The 19,735-nt window shown below is 45.5% G+C and overlaps 1 protein-coding gene across 2 annotated transcripts in view; it reads left to right on the top strand.

Annotated features, from left to right (window-relative positions):
• LOC118542547 (uncharacterized) overlaps positions 1–19,735 on the top strand; it is a 42,768-nt gene that overhangs the window by 3,994 nt on the left and 19,039 nt on the right. Inside the window, exons 2-5 of one of the 2 annotated variants that reach the window (XM_036102866.2) lie at positions 2,702–2,850; positions 5,626–5,766; positions 6,148–6,293; positions 10,978–11,073. In XM_036102866.2, coding sequence (XP_035958759.2) covers positions 2,702–2,850; positions 5,626–5,766; positions 6,148–6,293; positions 10,978–11,073 — 532 coding nt within the window. Of the gene's footprint in view, positions 1–2,370; positions 2,851–5,625; positions 5,767–6,147; positions 6,294–10,977; positions 11,074–19,735 lie in introns of both variants that reach the window. The other variant, XM_078071082.1, reaches the window with a different exon arrangement.

The following is a 19,735-nucleotide window of genomic DNA, read 5'->3' as shown; positions in this document are numbered from 1 at the left end:
AAACAACCTAATTTAAAAATGGGCAAAGGACTTAAGTAAACATTCTCCAAAGAAGGTATACAAATGAATAATAAGCACACAAAAGATGTTCAACATCAGTAATCTTTAGGGAAATGCAAATCAAAACTGCAATGAGATACTACCTCATGTCAACTAGTATGGCTACTACTATCAAAAAAAGCAGAGGGCGCCTGGGTGGCTCAGTCGTTGGGCATCTGCCTTCGGCTCAGGTCATAATCCCAGGGTCCTGGGATCGAGCCCCGCATCGGGCTCCCCGCTCCACGCAGAGCCTGCTTCTCCCTCTCCCACTCCCCCTGCTTGTGTTCCCTCTCTCGCTGTCTCTCTCTGTCAAATAAATAAATAAAAATCTTAAAAAAAAAAAAAAAGCAGAAAATAATGTGTTGACAGGACATGGAGAAATTGGAAAACCTGTACACTATTGGTGGGAATGTAAATTGGTGTAGCCACCATGGAAAACAGGATGGAAGTTCCTTAAAAAATTAAAAATAGAATTACCATATGATTCAGCAATTCCACTTCTGGGTATCTACCCAAAAGAATTGAAAGCCAGATCTCAAAGAGATATTTGTACACTCATCTTCATGGTAGCATTATTCACAACAGCCAAAGGTGGAAGCAATCCAAATGTCCATTAACAGATGAGTGGAAAACAAAATGTGGGATATACATACAATAGAATATTATTCAGCCTTTAACAGGAAGGAAGTTGTGACATATGCTACATGTATGAACCTTGAGGAACTTCTGCTAAGTAAGATAAGTTAATCACAAAAGGACAAATCCTCTATCATTGTATTATAGGAAGTACCTAGAGTAGTAAGACTCATAGAGAAAGAAAATAAAATGGCGGTTGCCAGACGTTGTGGGGGAGAGGAGAACGGGAGTTATTTTTTACTGGGTGCAGAGTTTGAGTTTTACAAGATGAAAAAAGTTCTGGAGATGGATGGTGTTGAGGGTTGTACAACAGTGTGAATGTACTTAATGCCATTGAACTGTGCACCTAAAAATGGTTAAGATGGCAAGTTCTTTATGTGTATTTGACCACAATTCAAAATAAATTTTAAAAAGGTATCTTTAATGCATAACCAGAATTTTTAGTTGTTTTTATTAAAAGTGTCAGGGTACCCAGTCCATTTAAGCAGGCCATAGAATGCTGTCCAGGCATGTTAAAAGCGATCCTTAATAGTTCTTTAAAATGTAGCCCTCTTGGTCACCTGGAGGCTGTTGAGGAATTCTGTGGTCGATGGCTGTGGTCTTGCCCACAGCAGTGCTAGTGCCCCAGGGAATGACACTGCAAACCACTGGTTGAGATCGTTAGGTCCTGGGTTGAGAGCCTGTTTTGCACAGACCAGCGTTACCATAGGCAGTGACGAGCCACATTGCCTCCTCTGTCAGAAACGCAGCTTGCGAGATCCAATCCAGCACTTTAACGAGGTGTTTTCTCATAAAAGAGACCTCAAATGCCAGCTCTGTAGGTAAGGCTGCAGGGCTCTTATATTCTCAGCCAAGCTATAATTTGGAACCCTATCTCTGACCAACATGTCATTGCCTCAGGAAACCCTAAATCCTCCAAACCCCACCAAAGCCTCTTTTAGGTTTAAATTCTGAACTGAAGAAATCCTTAGGTTGTGGTGATTCTAATTGCTGAAAGGTGGCCTTTGTGATTTGTAGCTTTAAATACCTCCTTCTGTCAATTAGGTAGGGATTTAATTGTCACTGGGATCCTTTGTTACCGCAAGAAATGACCTTGCCATAGACCCCTCCATTCAGGAGACTGAGAGAACTTGACATGGTTCCAAATGTTCATGTATTGCCCCCAGTCCTGCGGCTTCACCATGAGAATCACCTCGTTGCTGAATTTGTATGGTCCAGTTCTTTTTTTTTTTCTTTTAAGATTTTATTTGAGAGAGAGCGAGAGTGTGTGAGCAAGGGGAGGGACAGAGGGAGAAGGAGAGAAGCAGACTCCCTGCTGAGCACAGAACCTGACATGGGGCTTGATCCCAGGACCCCAAGACCATAACCTGAGCCAAAATCAAGAGTCTGATACTTAACCAAGGGAACCACCCATGCGCCCCTGCCTGGCCTAGTTCTGAGCGGACCTCTATATCCTCTAAATCTTAATACCTGTAACAATGAATATAAATTACTTAGGAGGTAATTTAACTATTATAATTTTTGCCTAGTTATACGAAAGTTGGCGTGATGATACTTCTCTATTGAAAAGAACACAACCCTAGGAGGATAAATTTGTGGGTTAGAATATCAACATCTGTGTTAGTCTGGGTGGGCTGCCATAACCAAGTGCCACACGTTACACGGTTTAAACAACAGAAATTTATTTCCTCACAGTTATGAAGGCTTGGAAGTCTGAGCTCAAGGTGTCAGCCAAGTTGGTGTCTTCCGGACCAGCCCCTAATAACGTCTAAAAAGAGATGCTACAGTATATCTCATCTCATCATAAAGCTTGGTGTTTCCCATTTAATTCTTCACAGTCGTCCTTTTAAAGGGCAATTATTTTATTTTTTCTTTTATTTTCATGCCACTTTCTCCTTGGGGGAATTAGAAAGTTGTCTTAAAGGCAAAACTGTTGAGGTAATGAACATAATGGGCTTTTAGGTGACATGAAAACACAGCGTATTTGTCTCCCTTGCGTGAGCACGGTCTCACCTCACGTTCGTAGGCTTCGCTTCTGGAGTTGAAGGGCCGTGCCGCCTGCCCATTTACCAGCCTGGAGCTCATTGACTGCAGGATGGATCTGTGGTCTCTCGGGAGACTCGGGAGGGCTCTGCCATGCAGCTGTCTGCGTTCTCTCGTCCTCGATTACTGCAGGTGAGGCTGGAATGCGGGGTTCCTTCAGGGCTCCTGCTGCTGTCTGCTGAGGGAGGCCAAGGCAGGGAGGGCGGTGTCCTGGTTCCTTGCGCCTCATCAAGTCATCGCGGAAAGGGGACACTCCAAAACCTCCTTAGAGCTAATGTTCCCGAGTAAATGTCAGGGTTCTCAAAAAGAGGCTTTTTTCATTCATTTATCCATCCATCCTTCCCTTCCTTCCTCCCCTTCTTCTTCCTTCCTTCCTTCCTTCCTTCCTTTCTTTTTATTCATTTATTCTGTCAACAAATATTTGTCAGTGGCCTGTTTGTGCCAGACACTGTGCTCTTTGCTAAGGAAGATACACATATATAAAGCAATGCCACTGAGCAAGGAAGTCCTTGATATAGTAGAGGAGAGGCGACATGCTCTAGGTTACATGTGACGCAAGGTAGAAAGCCTGAATGTCACAAAAAATGTCCATGTAAATTTTAGTGGTTTGGTTAAGGGGAACCATGATCCCCTATGGGACAGGCCATTATTCAGCAGGAGCGGAGGTGGGAGGACAGGTGTGGTACTAGGGGAAAGAGCCAGTCTTTCAGAGAGCTGTGGCACCAGGCTGTCAGGGGAGGGTCAGGGGTAATACTAATGATGATAATATCAGCTAATTGTTACTGAGTGCTCACTGTGTGCCGAGCACAGTGCATGGTTTATCTCATTTATTCTCCCGACAACAGAGAGATATGTACCATTACATATGGATGTAGGATATATAATGAGACCATTATATACCATTTCCATCCTTTGATTCTATATAGATGAGGAAAGACTCAAGGGGATTAACTGGCTTGTTCAAGGCCATTCAGCTCTTAGGGATGGAGCCCAGATGTGAATCCAGCCATCAGAATCCGAGCCCACTTCTGATCTGTGATACTAGATTGCCGGGGGGTCTACAGTGTGATCCATAAATACTTTCAACCTGCTTGTGTGATGTGGGACAGGTCATGCAACCTCTCTGATCTATGAGATGATCTCTTCCACTTCTCAGGTCTTTGATTCTGAGACTCTTCCCCTGGAGCCTGGTGCTACCTTATACTCAGAAGGCCAGTGGGCTGTGAGGTGAAAGAGCTGATTCATGCCTGGGAAGTGGTACCACAGCAACACGAAGACCCCATTAAGGAGCGAGGGTTTTATTAGGACCCTGGTGGTGACAGTGGACAAGTCTATCAGCAAAAGCTGGGGAGAGGGACTGTCTCTGGAGGTTCTCCGTGTTTCTGAGGTGCTTGGAGGAGCCTCAGTCAGGGTTTCCTAACACAGGACACAGAAGCCCAGTGTCCTCAGGATACTCTGCAGTGACTGAGGATCAGCCTGGGAGTCTCCCAGCTTCCCACACTGCACTGGGCAGAACCAGCCCCACTGCTGAGGCCCTTCTGGACTCCAGCTCCTGCGCTGGACCCAGAGACCTGCACTGGCAGGAAGATAGAAGGAAGAAAAAAGGAATCCCCATTGTTAGGAAACAGCTTACTTTATTTTTTTTTTTTAAAGATTTTATTTATTTGACAGAGAGCACAAGCAGGGGGAGGGGTAGAGGCAGAGGGAGAAGCAGGCTCCCCACTGAGCAGGGAGCCTGACATGGGGCTCGATCCCAGGACCCTGAGATCATGACCTGAGCTGAAGGCAGACCCTTAACCGACTGAGCCACCCAGGTGCCCCCACAGCTTACTTTATTTTTAAAAGATTTTATTTATCTGTTTAGAGAGAGGGGGAGGGGCAGAAGGGGAGGGAGAGAGAGAATCTCCAGCAGACTCTGCGCTGAGCCAGGAGCCCACCACAGGGCTCCATCTCAGGACCCTGAGATCATGAGCTGAGCCAAAATCAAGAGTTGGATGCTTACCCGACGGGGCCACCCAGGTGCCCCAGGAAATAGCTTATGTTCATTGTCCGTTGAAATCCTGCTATTGCCAAGACACCTAGAGTTGTCAGGTTGGGTGGTTGGGAGTCACCACTGAGACCTCAACACTGGTAAAATTGCAGGCTACCGGCCTCTGGGGACTTCCCTCCGCTTTTCGCTGTGAGGCTGTGAGGTCCAGCAGGCAGGATGCCCTTCTTTCTCATACACAGCTCCATCCCCACACCCACCACAGTAGCCGCCTTCAGTAAGCACTTGTTGGCTAACTAGTAAATTTTAAGGAGTTCTTTCTGTTAATACGACGCACCTCATTTGAAAGTTCAGCCACTGACATTCCAAATTCCCTGAAGACGTCCCTCTGCCTCACTGTTGCTCAGTTTCCTGTCCCCAGAGCTGTGTTGGCATGACGCCTGTGACTTCTCTTTGCAAAGTCGAAGGACTAGGTGATACAAGGCAAGGAGCAGCTCAGGGACAGGAAGGAGGGCCAAGAGGCTGAACTTTCCTGAAACCTGCTCTGGACGTACTTTAAAGGCTCCTTACGCAGCCTCCTACCGCTGGGATCTTCCCAGACCCTTTCATCCTTGCCAGCTGGGCAATCTCTCCTGTCTTCAGGATCCAGAGCTTGCTCTCTGTCTACTCCCTTGCATGGGTACTTCAAACCGTGCTCTGCTCCCTTTGCCCGGGAGGCAGATTCTGGGTCCCCCTTCCTCCACATGCAGGCTGCCCTCCTCAGTCACCCAGCTCACCCCCATAGCCCGCCCTGGCCGTGGAAGCTCATAGTATGGATCGGTAAAAATCTGAGCTGTCCTAGGGAGTCCCTTAAAATGAATAATCCAACAGGTGACATAGGTTTTAAAAGTCACTAATTTGTTCCCGTCATTTCTTTTTAGATTTGGAAATGAAGAAATTGAGAGTATTTTCTCGGGCCTGGAGAACAACCAAAGGCTTCAAACCCTCAGTCTGCGCTACTGTGGTCTGGGACCACAGAGCGGGCCACGGCTGGGCGCCATCATATACCAGAGCTCCATTTGGTGAGACGCATCCCCTGCTCGCCTCCTGCCTGTGGCTCTGTTCTGTCTTGAGTTATATAACCAGCTGAATTACAAAACCCATTAACCCATGATTTCCCCTGACTTTTCACTACTTTAGTTATTTTGTTTTCTTTTTCTTAATTATGAGAAAGATCCTTTAGTTACATTAGTTACCCACAAGGGTATCATGCTATATGCATGTTTTTGGCCCGATGACATGGTCACTAGGTCTATTTTTTGCAATATGTTCTGTTATCTATTATGATTATTTATTTATTAGTATATAACTAGGTCTATTATTTTATGAGGTGAAGACCTCAAATCCAAATTTGCGGAAGTGAAAATAACATCGAATGTACAATGTATTTCACCCCTCCCCAGCGAGCTGCACCTTGATGGCAATTACTTACAGTGTTCTGGAGCTCTGACGCTCCTCAGACCCATAGCCGAGTATGCAAAGACACAGGGGAGAGACCAGCCGGCCACATCCCCACCAGACCCCGGGAGTCCCCCGCAGCAGCTACAGGGTAAGTGCCGGGGACCTGTGCCCTACACTCTTTGGGGCTACCTATAAGAAAGAAATGGCTTTGCATTTAAAAATGGCCTTCCCTGTGGCCAGTGGAAATTCTTCTTGCTGAGTATGAATGAGAGCAGAATATTGGACCCCCCGCAATGTCTTTGTCCTAATCCTCAGAACTGGTGATTATATCACCTCACATGGCAAATGGAACTGTGCAGATATGATAAAATTAAGGGCCTTGAGATGGGGGTTTATCCTGGATTCTCTGGGGGGATCCAGTGTCATCACAGGATCTTTGCAAGAGGGGGGCAGGAGGGTCAGAGCCAGAGAGATGGAGATGTGACCATGGAAGGAAAGGTTGGAGGGATGCGAGGAAGGGGCCAGCAGCCAAGGAATGTAGGTGGCCTCCAGGAGCCGGAAAGGGCAGGGCAAGGAATTCTTCCCCAGAGCCACTAAAAGACACATAGTCCACCAATGCCTTGACTGTGAGGCCCATTTTGGACTTCGGACCTCCAGATCTGTAAGGTCATACCTTGTATCGTTTTTAGCGACTAAGTTTAAGGTCATTTGTTATAGCAGCAGTGGGGAACTAAGACAGATGTTAATCAGAACTCTTCAGTTAAAAGTGAAAGCAACCCAAACAGAATTCAAGGTTAATAGGGGCTTATTGGTTCACATAACTGAGATGTCCACAGCTGTCTTCAGAGATTGCTGAATTCGGGGGCTCATGCGATGTCATCAGGAGACCCTGAGTTTGCTGCTCTTCACTCGACTTCCCTTCCGAGGGTGGGCCTTCTCTCCCAGTGCAGTCAGCCTTCCTCCAGGCAGGAAAGAGCAGTTGACACATCTGTCAGCAGTCCCAGGGCTATATCATCGTGACTTCCAATCAGCCAGGAAGTGTGAGCCTCTGTCTCCCAGTGACTATGGGTCAAATCCCCCGGGAAAGGCTCTCACTGGCCCTCCCTGGGTCACATACATACCTCTCGGACCAGTCCCTACAGCCCCGGATGTGCTAAACCGTAATTGGCCAGGACTGATCACACACCCCGCTGGGGGAGGAGTGGAGCATTCTGATGGGCAGCCAAACCAGAGCCCCATGATTTGCTGGGGAGCAAAGTGGCAGCCCCTCAAAGAAGTAAACCGATGAGAAGGACAGATATAGGACGGACAAGAACAACAGCTGCTTACTCCCTTATAAAAGGCTTACTTATCCATTTTTTTTTAAGATTTTATTTTTATTTATTTGACAGAGAGAGACACAGCAAGAGAGGAAACACAAGCAGGGGGAGTGCGAGAGGGAGAAGCAGGCTTCCCGCGGAGCAGGGAGCCTGATGTGGGGCTTGATCCCAGGACTCTGGGATCATGACCTGAGCCGAAGGCAGACGCCTAACTGACTGAGCCACCCAGGCGCCCCAAGGCTTATCCATTTTTTTAATAGATCCCTAATACACATGTTTATGGCACATTTTAAAGCTGACTACTTTTAATCACTGTTAGCAGAAACTATAGAAAGTGGCTAATAGCACAGACTTAGAATCAGGTCTGGGTTCAAATCCTACCCCAGCTGTGCATTAGTTTGGGCAAATTTTCAAATTGATCTAACTTTAGCTTCTTGAGCTACAAAATAAACATAGCTACCTCATGGTGTTCAGTGAGAAGGAAGTGGTGTAATGTGATGCAGTTAGCATGATGCCTGGCACATAGTAAGTACTTGAGGGACATTAATTATCATCATTACCATCGTCATTATTACTATAACAACAACCTTTTCCCAGGATAGTAAACTTGAGGCATGTTGGTGAACACAGTCACTCTACTTGCTGGAAAAAATGAAGATAAAGAGCTCAAGGCTAATGTGCAACATGGGGACCACTGTTAAATATACTATATTGTATATTTGGAAGTTGCAGAAGGGCGCCTGGCTGGCTCAGTTGCATGTGACTCTTAATCTCAGGGGTTTTAAGTTCGAGCCCCATGTTGGGTGGAGAGATTACTTAAAAAATAAAATCTTCAAAAGAACAAGTTGCTGAAAGAGTAGATCTTAAAAGTTCTCATCACAAGAAACAAAATTTGTGACCATGTGTTGTGATGGACGTTAACTAACTTATAGTGGTGAACATTTCACAATATATACAAATGTCAAGTCATTATGTTGTATGCCTGAAACTAATATAATGTTACATGTTAATTTTATCTCAATAAAAAAAGGATTCACTGACTTGCGCTATTAAAAAAAAAAGAGCTGAAGTCAAGGCTACTTTGTGGAAATGAGTGCAAAGAACTTGTAACTATGAGAGATTCGTAAATAACAAGAGTTATCCTCCATTTAGGAACTTTCCTGGTATCAGAGTTCTATAGGTTATTTGTTGAATTTGATATTTCAGTCAACGCAATAAATATACAAAAGGAAGCTGGAAAACAATGTTTGGCATCCAAATACGACTTTCCCTCTGCTATTTCTATCACCAATCTTGTAAAAAGCCACAGTCTTATTTATGAAGTCCTATATTGTAATTTCAGGACCGAAATAACCAAGCGAATCTCTGATTTTTAAGAAAAATAATTGGAGGGCGCCTGGGTGGCTCAGTTGGTTAAGCGACTGCCTTCGGCTCAGGTCATGATCCTGGAGTCCCTGGATCGAGTCCCGCATCGGGCTCCCTGCTCGGCAGGGAGCCTGCTTCTCCCTCTGACCCTCCCCTCTCTCATGTGCTCTCTCTCATTCTCTCTCAAATAAATAAATAAAATCTTTAAAAAAAAAAAAAAAGAAAGATAATTGGAGGGGTGCCTGGGTGGCTCAGTTGATTAAGCACCTGACTTTGGCTCAGGTCATGATCTCAGGGTCCTGGGATGGAGCCCCCGCCCCCCACCGCCTTCAGCAGGGAGTCTGCTTGTCCCTCTGCCCCTCCCCCCACTTGTGTATGTGCGTGTGTGTGCGCGCACGCACGCACACACGCTCTCTCTCCCTCTCTCAAATAAATCTTAAAAAAAAAAAGAATTGGCAATATAAAAGCAGTGTCTCAAGGGATTGGTATGTGGCAGGCAAGACCAGGTGTGAGGTGTGGGATTGGAAAGAAAAAGAAGTGACAAGGACGTGAGGAGGAAACGTGGAGGTCTCCTATTCTGTTTGTTCTAAGTGCTTTCTGCCCAAAGGAGCATGAAAGTTTGATTTTAAGGGTTCTGGATTTGATTTCCCAGAGAGCCAAACAAGCGAGGGTCAGCACCGACCTCAGCGCGTGCCTGCCCTGTCATTCTTCACAGCCCCCCGGGACAGGGTGGAAAAGCTGCCCCAGCTGCCCTGGGCCCTGTGGTCAGTGGTCAGCACACACACAACCTCTTAGAAGTTCCTCTCCTTATTCATTCACTTGAACCTTGATTTTTAGGCAGGTCAGCTGGTACATTGTAGCTCTTCTGCATTCTTTTGGGTACCTGTATTAGTCTGCGCTGGCTGCCATAACAAAATAACATAGGCTGGGTGGCTTAAACAGATTTATTTTTGCCAGTTCAGGAAGCTAGAAGTCCCAGATCAGACAGAGTGCTAGCGGATTCTGTTCCTGGTGAGAGCTCTCTTTCTGGCCTGAAGAGGGCGCCCTCCTGCTGTGTCTTCACGTGGCCTTTCCTAGGTGTGTGTGAGCCTAGGGAGACACAGACCCCTCTAATAAGAACACTAATCCTTTCTGATCAGGGTCCCACCCCTATGACCTCCTGTAACCTTAGTTACTTCCTTAGGGGCCCCATCTCTAAATACGGCCACACTGGGGACTCAACATATGAATATTTGGGGAATACAGACATGTAGTCCATACTGGTAACATACATACCTGCACAGAGTAAAAGTACCTTCTATCTCAAAACTGGATTGATACACCTCTGCTCAGGCACAGGGCAGGGAGGCCTATTGGGAGGCTGTTGTCATCTAGTGAGAGATGACGGTGGGAGGTGAGAGGGGGTCTACCCAAGTGAGACTGGGGCAGTGGCAGAGGAGGTCAGGTTCCACATCTATCCCAGTTCCTGATGCTTGGGATGTGAGGTGCAAGAGAAAGGAAAGGAAGGGTCTAGAATGACTCTAGAATGATAACATACTAATATATATTTTAAAATTTGGGGGCGCCTGAGTGGCTCAGTCGTTAAGCGTCTGCCTTCGGCTCAGGTCATGATCCCGGGGTCCTGGGATCGAGCCCCGCATCGGGCTCCATGCTCAGCAGGAAGCCTGCTTCTCCCTCTCTCACTCCCACTGCTTGTGTTCCCTCTCTCACTGTGTCTGTCTCTGTCAAATAAATAAATAAAATCTTTAAAAAAAATAAAAAAATAAAAAATAAATAAAAAATAAAAAAATAAAATTTGCCAAAAATGTGTTCCTCTCTGCTACATTCTGACAAATCTCAGAGATTTGGAACCACTTTTATAGAGGGCAGCTGTGGAATGTAGAGCATTTACATGAGGCCTTTTAGGATGATACTTGGGGCCTACTTGGTTGCATGTGATCCTTAAGCCTTTGAAGAGAGAGCAACATGAAAAAGACAGGACTGAACTGAAGCAAATGGAATTTGACAATGGGTCAGATAATCCTCTCATGAGAAACGTCTCTGCCCAAAGTGTACATAAAACGAAGGAAATAATAGCAAAGTGTGTAAAAACCCATTCATACAACTTTGAACAGGCTTTTTTTTCTTATCTTTTTCTTTTCCACACAGCCAAACAGAGGGGAAGTTCAACTTTGAACCAGATTACAAAGTCACCTGGAGCTCTAACAGGGAAAACTACTTCAGGGAAGGAGAGGAGGAAAAAAGGTATTTGGTTGTTGCTTCAGCTATCCCTTCATCTTCCTTTATCTGTAAATCACTTCCTCCTTTCATGGGCTGTGTGTTCCTGCTACTACAGTAATTACCCCAAACAGAAAAACTATGGAGAGAAAGAACAGCCGGTGTCTTATGGTTTCCTATAAACCAAACACAGAACAGCTTAGCCATATCCACCAGAGGAATTTGTCTTTGGCACATTCAGCGAGCCAAAATCAATTATGGGGTGTAAGCTGGTTTGGGAATATCTCTGCAGTAAACAGCCAGCAGGATCTGATAAATTCCGCTTGGAGACTTCTCTCCTACCCTCACTGCTTAGACTCAGAAACAGAGTCCTTTAGAGGCAATTTTAAGAAATCACCAACACCAAAACCTCTGAGCAGGATTAAATGAAATGAGAAGCTATCCAAGTCTATTTTTTAAAAAAAAATATTATTTAAGTAATCTATACACCCAACGTGAGGGCTCGAACTCACGACCCTGAGATCCAGAGTTGCACGCTCCTCTGACTGAGCCAGCCGGATGCCCCGAGAAGCTATCCAAGTCTTAAAGGCTTAGAGCCAAGTGTTAGGGAAACCAGGTTCTCCACCCAGCACTTGCCCCGGAGCCCGTTGCCTCAGCATCCTATTCTGCAAATCGAGGAATTTGCACTCACAGCTTCCTAAATCCCACTCCAGCTTTAACATGTTGAGGTTAGGGCACCTGGGTGGCTCAGTCGTTAAGCGTCTGCCTTCGGCTCAGGTCATGATCCCAGGGTCCTGGGATCGAGCCCCACATCGGGCTCCCTGCTCAGCGGGAAGCCTGCTTCTCCCTCTCCCATGCCCCCTGCTTGTATTCCTGCTCTCACTATGTCTCTGTCAAATAAATAAATAAAATCTTTAAAAAAAAACATGTTGAGGTTATAAAGACACAGCACAAGATGATCACTAGATGTGGCATGAACACGGCCTTTGGAGAACTCTTTCTGGAGGCTAACCTAAATTTGTGTTGTTTTGTTTTAGTCCATTTTATTTATTTGTCTCTGTACAACTCTTGTGTGAAAGGTGACAGGCCCTTGTGATGTAGCTCTTTACCCTTTGCCTTTTTCTTCCTCAATTTTAATCTGTTTTTGTGTGGTGTGGTCTTTTTCCTGCCCTTGAATTATCCTTGTATCTCCTCTGTGAAATCTCTCTGAATTAGATAAATACAGATTCCTATGATCTAAAAAGCCAACTGAAAATGTAAAGGGAGACAATTTATCAGACCTGTCTCTGTCGTCTGGTATAAATACAGTCTTCCCACTGGATAGTGCTAGTAGATTTTGGAAAATCTACTAAAAGAAAAAAAAAAAAAGAACTGTGCTAGGTTATTTGTTTTAGACAGTTACCGTTTGGGGATATTTTCAACCAAAAATCCCTTCAGAGAAGTTGGTTGGGGTTCCTGTGGGGAGGAGGATGATCAGTGTCTCCAAGGCAGGTGGCTGTCCAGAGGACAGTCCTTACAATGGGCCAGATGACATCTGAGGGCAGAGGACTGCTGGGTCACTAATACTAACTCTGCATCTAGACCTAGTAGCAGGTGGTAAGTAGGACAAAGACTGAATGTGTGCATCATTCTGTGTGGGTAACTTGGCATTGCAGGAAGACCAAAAGGCCAAAATCTGTCTGGGAACTTCAAGGCTTCTCAAGGCTGGAGAGAAGCTCTGGACACTATTTGTTGAGTCTCCCTGATTTAAAAAAAAATTTTTTAATTAATTAATGGCAAAGAAAATTAAAGAAATTGCATAATACTTTAAGTCTTTATGTTTAACACACTAACACTTATAACACATACAAAAACAGAGAATGCATGCACAGCTTCAGTAGGGCAATGACAGCAGAGTCTGAATGTAGGCGTGAATGACTCCACCTATGTGCCACCCCCCACCCCAGTCCCCCACCCCCGTGTAGGCCCTGGAGATGCTAAACCCCCGTAGAAGGTAGATAGTTTGAGGGAAAAGTCAAAGAGAGAACAGTACAACTGTTCATCCTTCAGCTTTTAAATAATAGCCACGTTGAGGCCTAGGTCCCAATAATAAACCTTTCAGCTGTTAAAACCCGGCACAAAAGGGGCGCCTGGGTGGCTCAGTCGTTAAGCGTCTGCCTTCAGCTCAGGTCATGATCCCAGGGTCCTGGGATCAAGCCCCGCATCAGACTCCCTGCTCAGCGGGAAGCCTGCTTCTCCCTCTCCCACTCCCCCTGCTTGTGTTCCCTCTCTCGCTATGTCTCTCTCTGTCAAATAAATAAATAAAATCTTTAAAAAAAAAAAAAAAAAACCCGGCACAAAAACTATCAGACTTGCCTCTTTTGACCTTAAACAACAGAAATACATTGTGTCACAGTCCTGGACCCTGGAAGTCTAGATCAAGATGTTGGCAGGGTTGGTTCCTTCTGGGGGTTCTGAGGGACAATCTGTTCCTTGCCTCTCTCCTAGCTTTTGGTGGTTTGCTGGCAGTCTGGTGTTTCCTGGCTTAGAGATGCATCACCCGGACCTTTGGCTTCATGTTCCCCAGGCATTCTCCCTGTGTGCGTCTGTGTCCAATTTTTCCCTTTTTATAAGGACATCAGTCATATTGGATTAGGGGCCCAGTCTAGGCCAGTATGACCTCATCTTAACTAATCACTTGTGCCATGACCTTATTTCCAAATAAGGTCACATTCAGAAGAACTGGGAGTTAGGACTTCAGCGCAGGAATTTTGGGAGGGAACACAACTCAACTCAACAAGGGGGCTCAGAATGTAGTTTATAAACAGGATGCACACCTAGGAAAACAAATAGCCACACAAGGCATCTGCCAAGGGCCAAACATGGACACTGGGTTCCGAGAAAGGCATTCTTCCCCAAGGATGGAACCGGGGCGAAAGCTCTGTGAATGAGCTAGTTGACGTGTGGAAAGAAAGGACTTACAGGTGGAAGGACTTAAGAGAGGAGAGAGGGCTTAACAATGCAAGCCCACAAGCCTACAAAGTTTAGCTGGAACCAGAGGATGTGGGAGGGTGGGCCTGGCAAAGAGGGTGGGTCACATTAAGGAAGACTTTGCAAGTCAGGCCAAGAGTTGGGACTTAATCCAATACGCAATGGGAGCCATTAAAGTCTTTTGTCTCCCCAGGGATCCTGTAGGAAAAGCCTGTATCTAATACATACTTATTTTACAGCTTATTGTCAGAACAGACCATTTTCATGCTTTCCAGAATTCACAAAGCAGGTAAAAACAAACAAACAAACAGCTTCCCACACTGGATAATTATTTTCACAATCATAAGGTGTTTGGTTGGGGGTGAGTTTGGTTTTTGGTAGAAGAGTTCTACTTGTTTCAAAATAAAGGGTCAGATTGAGCTGATTTATATCAACCTCTTGAGGGTGGAGTCCAGATGGTTTCCATTTGGTCCCAATTGGAAACAGCCAAACTATTTTTATGCTTGTCCCTTTGTGGACAGGAGGCTTTGGCCTGATGCTTGGAAAGTTCAACTCATAATACCATATGAGTCAAAAACCCCATTCAGAAGCCTGACACCCTTTATTATTCTTCCTCAAATGTACAATTACAAAAACCTGACAATTTTACATTTAGCAACCAGTTGTAAGTGGATAGAAGTATTCCATTTCGATGCCTGCAGAATTTAGACATGAGTTTGTCCAAGCCAGTCCTGCCTCAAAGCAGCACCGAACATGAAGATTCATTAGATCAGTGGTTCTCAAACACAAGCAGCAGCAGAAACACCCAGAAGGCTTATTAAAGTGCAGATTGCTGGGCCCTGCCCAACACACTGCTGGATCTGTAGGTGGAGGTGAGGCTGGCAAGCTTGCATCTCTATCAAGCGCCTCAGGGATGTTGAAGCTGTTAGCCCAGAGTTCACACTTTGAGAACCACTGCTTTAGAATTAAAAGAAAATCAGGTTATCTACTCTTGTTTTATTTTGCTCAGTGAAGAAAATCAAGAGGGCAGAGTGATGCTCCTAGATGCCTCTTCTCTGCGAGGGAGACCACAGAACAGAGGGGGCCCAGGCCTGAGCCTGCCTCTAGCTTCTCTGTCTCTTCCAGATCCAGTCCGGCCCATGTCTGAGCCCCATGGCTCTGTACCAGGAGTCCATGGGAATTGGGGACCCTGGGTCTAGAAGGTGATTAACACTCAAGAGAGGAGGTCTGGCCCGGCCGATGCCCAGTCACAAGCCTATCAGGCCCATAAAGAGCCGGAAGATGGCTTAACACTGGAGGTCACTGAAAGGTCATCAGGAATAGTCATCTGCAGCTTCCCTGAGCCCCATTCAGCCAGTCCTGCCATATCACCTCAAGGCCCCAAAAGTTCCTGAAAGACTCAGCAAGGACTGAGGCATGTCCTGTCACCTGGGCCTACTCTGTTTCCCGGCCCAAATTCCACACCATAGTTCCTAGGATTGTCTTAATTCTCAAGGATTTAGGACTGGGAGGGCCAGTATATGACTTAGACATATATTGGGAGCAAAATCCAACCATAAAATGGTCAGTCCACAAGCTTGGGATCGATCAGACCTTTGCTACGGCGCCAAAGCCGCCCAAGTGTCAAATTCACTTACCCAAATAAGGCATTAATTGTTTATAACACAGCCATGGGCCATAGGAATATTATGGCATTAAAGAATGCAAGGGTCGAGTTCAAAAGACAAGATGTAATCTTCAAAACAGCTTTATTAGTTCCAAATCAGGAAGTTACCGATTATAATCCTGAGATTATTTTACTTGGGAATTTTATCCTGGAGTGATAGCCAAACAATGGACCTTTGTGGACAGGTTCCAAGGTCCAAGGTGTGAATCATCCAACACTAATTACACTTTGCTTCCTTAAGTCCTGCAATCAAGCTAACAGAGTTTCTGTTCTGGTTTATAAATGTCTGGTAATTACACAGGAAATCACACATGTTCCTTGTTGATGGAAAGAAGCTATTTTGAACAAGTGTTTTTGTTTTTTAAAATTTACTTATTTGGGAGAGAGAGTGTTCGTGTGAGCACGAGCAGGGGGGAGGGGCAGAAGGAGAGGGAGAAGCAGACTCCCAGCAGAGCAGGGAGCCCGAGGACTCCATCCCAGGATCCTGGGATCATGACCTGAGCCGAAGCAGACACTTAACCGACTGAGCCATCCAGGGGCCCTGAACAAATGTTTTTAAAAAATCAACCTTATTAAGAAGAAGGTCCTACCAGGATCTGGCATCCACAGTTGAACATTTGAGTAGTCCTTAAGCAAAATAATCTGATGTCCAACAGAATGTGTGATGTCCACCTGTTCTGGTGGTCCCAGGAGAGGCCAGAAAGTGAGGGAGAAGATGAGGAACCTCTCCGGAGGAACTTCTGGTTCCATGAAAATTTACACCTCACCTATGAGTGCTGGCCCACACAGGAAATAGAGCTCTCTGGAAGGACTGAGAAGAGGTTCATCAGCTGAGAAAGGGAGGGCATTCTAGGCAAAGGGGATCACCTGGGCAAAGGGTCAGGGGGTGAAAGTGCCCAGAGTGTTCAGTGTACGGGGGGTTTGACGTTCGCTGCAGTGGTCACTGGGAGAGTGGTAGAGGTATAACTGAAAAGGCCAGTGGACCCACTTGGCCCAAAGCCATGAATGCTGCTGAGTTAGGCTTTCTCCTGTGTGCAAAGTGGGAGCCACAATTCCTCTGAAACAAGACAGTGACATGATGAGAATGGGATTTTTGAAAAGAACCTTGGACAGCATTGCACAATATGTCTTAGAAAGAGGGACATCTGGATGATGGGAGACCAGTTTGGAGGCTATTGCAGTAGCTCAGACAAGAGAAGATAAAAGGCAGAACGAAGAGTGCAGTGATAGAAAGATAGTCCAGATATATTTAGGAGGGAAATATGACAGGTCCGGATAGCCAGTTCAATGAGGGTGTAAGAAAGACTGTAAAGTTAGGGACAACTGGGGGATCTTGGCAATTAACCGAAGAGAAAATGGGAAGAAACACAGGGTTGGGTGAGTCCATATGGATCTGCGGAGTGGCTTCTAGGGGAGGTGTGCAGTTGTCAGAAATACGTGTCTGATCCTTGGGAGGCAGTAGCAGAAGGGGAGACACCTTACACAAGCAGTTTCTTCCCCAGGGTGCTCTCATTCCAGTGTTTCAGTGACTTACAATATCCAGAAATGAAGCTGAGAAGATAGGCAATAATATTTATTGTGTACTAAGTTCCTTCACAACCCTTATTTCACCATGCTTCCCAGCTGATCTTCACAGTGCCTCTAGGAAATGAGTATTATGATCTCTATTACAGCAATGAGGAAATTTGGGTTCAGAGAAGTTAAGTGACTTTCTGGGGAGTCACACAGCATTTTTTGGAGAGAGGTTTTACTCCCAGAGATTCTGCTTTCTCTATACCATCCTGCCTCTTGGGCAGAACAGGCATTGCTGTGCCAGCACTAAGTTCTCAGAGACAGGGGGTAAATTAAAGTAGTCACTGTCAGGGGCGCCTGGGCGGCTTAGTCAGGTAACTGTTGGACTCTGGATTTCGGCTCAGGTCCCGATCTGAGGGTTGCGAGGGAGAGCCCTACACTGGGCCCCGCGGCGGGCTCTGTGCTGGGTGTGGAGCCTGCTTAAGATCCTCTCTGCCCCTCCCCCTGTCTCTTTCCCTCTCTCTTAAAAACGAAAAAGTAGTCATTGTCAGTGAGCTTGTTTTTGTTTTAAAGAAATGTTAAGATTAAGTAAAAATAGGTTGGGGTGAATACAGCTGGGGTGGATCAAGTATTACCAGGGGCTGAGCATGTAGTCACTCCGAGGAATTTGTTTTCCATTCAGAGAAAAGAATTTGGTTCTGTTTGAATTTTGGATGAAGGCCCAAAGCAGGAAGTCCCTGTACTAAGCAGCGTCAGCCTTCCTACCATCTAACAGGGCACCGTGACTCACTACATTCTGCAGGATGGTTTGGACTTGCACTTCCCAAACAGGTTATTTTTCATGGGCAAAGATGACATTGCGACCTTACTTACCACCAGTTGGAGCAAGATTTGGGTTGTTTCTCCCCATGGGGATGCAAGTTGTACCAGGCCAGTCACGGACCCGGAAGCTCCCTGTCTCTCCAGTGGCACACGTTTGTGCTGCGCTGGCTGGAGTTGGTGGGGTGGCCGGGGTAGACTGGCAAAAACCAAGTTTCTTTCCTTGCAAAGCTAGGCAACTGCACAGGAATTTGGCCTTTGGCCTTGGCCCCGCTGGCCTCACGTTTCATCACCTCTGCTTTCTGGTGATGAAAGAAAGAAACGAGTGCCACGTGCGATCAGTATCCACATCATTAATTGTTCTGAGCAGAAAAGCTTTTCAGAGGCATTTATATTTGCAAAGAGATTTCATAAATAAAAAGACATATTCCTGTTCATGAATGGTCTCAAGGCATTATTAGGTACACTGTACATGGAAAACCAATGAACAGTGAGATAAAAGCTTCCACAATATGATTGCATTCTGCACTCGATTATTCACTGATTCATTCATGTGTTCAACAGTTATTAAACACCCACAATGTGCCAGAGACTGTTCTAATTTATTAGCACTGTCAAATTATTCATAACAGCTGTCATTTGCCATCATTCCCTTGCCCTGTATGTAAGAACCAATACATTTGGACAAGTTAGGTTTGTTCCCAATGAAACTAAATGATGGGCTGGGATTCATCCCTCCAACTGTGTTTTGAAGGAAAATAAATCCTGTCTATTTTATTCAACAATCCAGCAGATTACATTTGTAACCAAAGAAACCGATTGAATCTCTTTTTAAAGCACGCTTTTTTTTTCTTAAAGATTTTCTTTATCTTATTTGACAGAGAGAGACACAGCGAGAGAGGGAACACAAGCAGGGGGAGAGGGAGAAGCAGGCTTCCCGCGGAGCAGGGAGCCCGATGCGGGGCTCAATCCCAGGACCCTGGGATCATGACCTGAGCTGAAGGTAGATGCTTAATGACTGAGCCACCCAGGCACCCAATTTTTTTTTTAAACTGGCAAACTAGAATGGCCCAAAGTCCCGATTTATCACCTTCCCCTAAAAAGTCAGTTCTCTTCCATGACTTGAAAACTTATACTTGGTTATCATTGACTCTCCTCTCTTCCTTGCTCTTCGTATACACTAGCTAGCATTCACTTCATGTCAGATTCAGAAGGGCAGGTAGTTTTGTTTCTTTTGTTCCCTGTTGGGTTCCCAGCACTTCGGACAGTGCCTGGCATATAGTAGAGCTCAGAAATATTTGTTGAATGCTGAATGAATTCAAGTACAAAAGAGTCCTGTCTACCCCTTGGGATTAGGTTCTCAAGTCAGCCTATTAGGCAAAATTAGTGTATAGCTCAGTGATTCTTCACAATCCCTTAAACTGCCCACACAATAAACATATAGGTATATGATTTCTAAGTCCTGTGCGGTTTCTTGCCAGCTTGGGAGCGGATCATTGTTTGTCAGTTAAGCTCCAGATGAAGGAGTCAGCTAGTGTTGAGGGGGTTATATTGCACACAAAGCATATAACTTCGAATACTTGGAGGCCTTTGGGAAGCCATCTGGCTTTGGGACCAGATTCAGATCTCTCATTTCACACCTACTGAGTCTGTCTCCATCCCCTTCCTGTCTTTTTCTTTGCCAAACTCCTAAACTTGAACTGGTATAAATTAAATGTGTAC

The sequence above is a fragment of the Halichoerus grypus genome, chromosome 1 (assembly GCF_964656455.1).
Source record: "Halichoerus grypus chromosome 1, mHalGry1.hap1.1, whole genome shotgun sequence".
Lineage (NCBI taxonomy): Eukaryota > Metazoa > Chordata > Mammalia > Carnivora > Phocidae > Halichoerus > Halichoerus grypus.
Note: the sequence above shows the minus strand (reverse complement) of the source record. Positions and strands in the feature narration are given on the sequence as shown.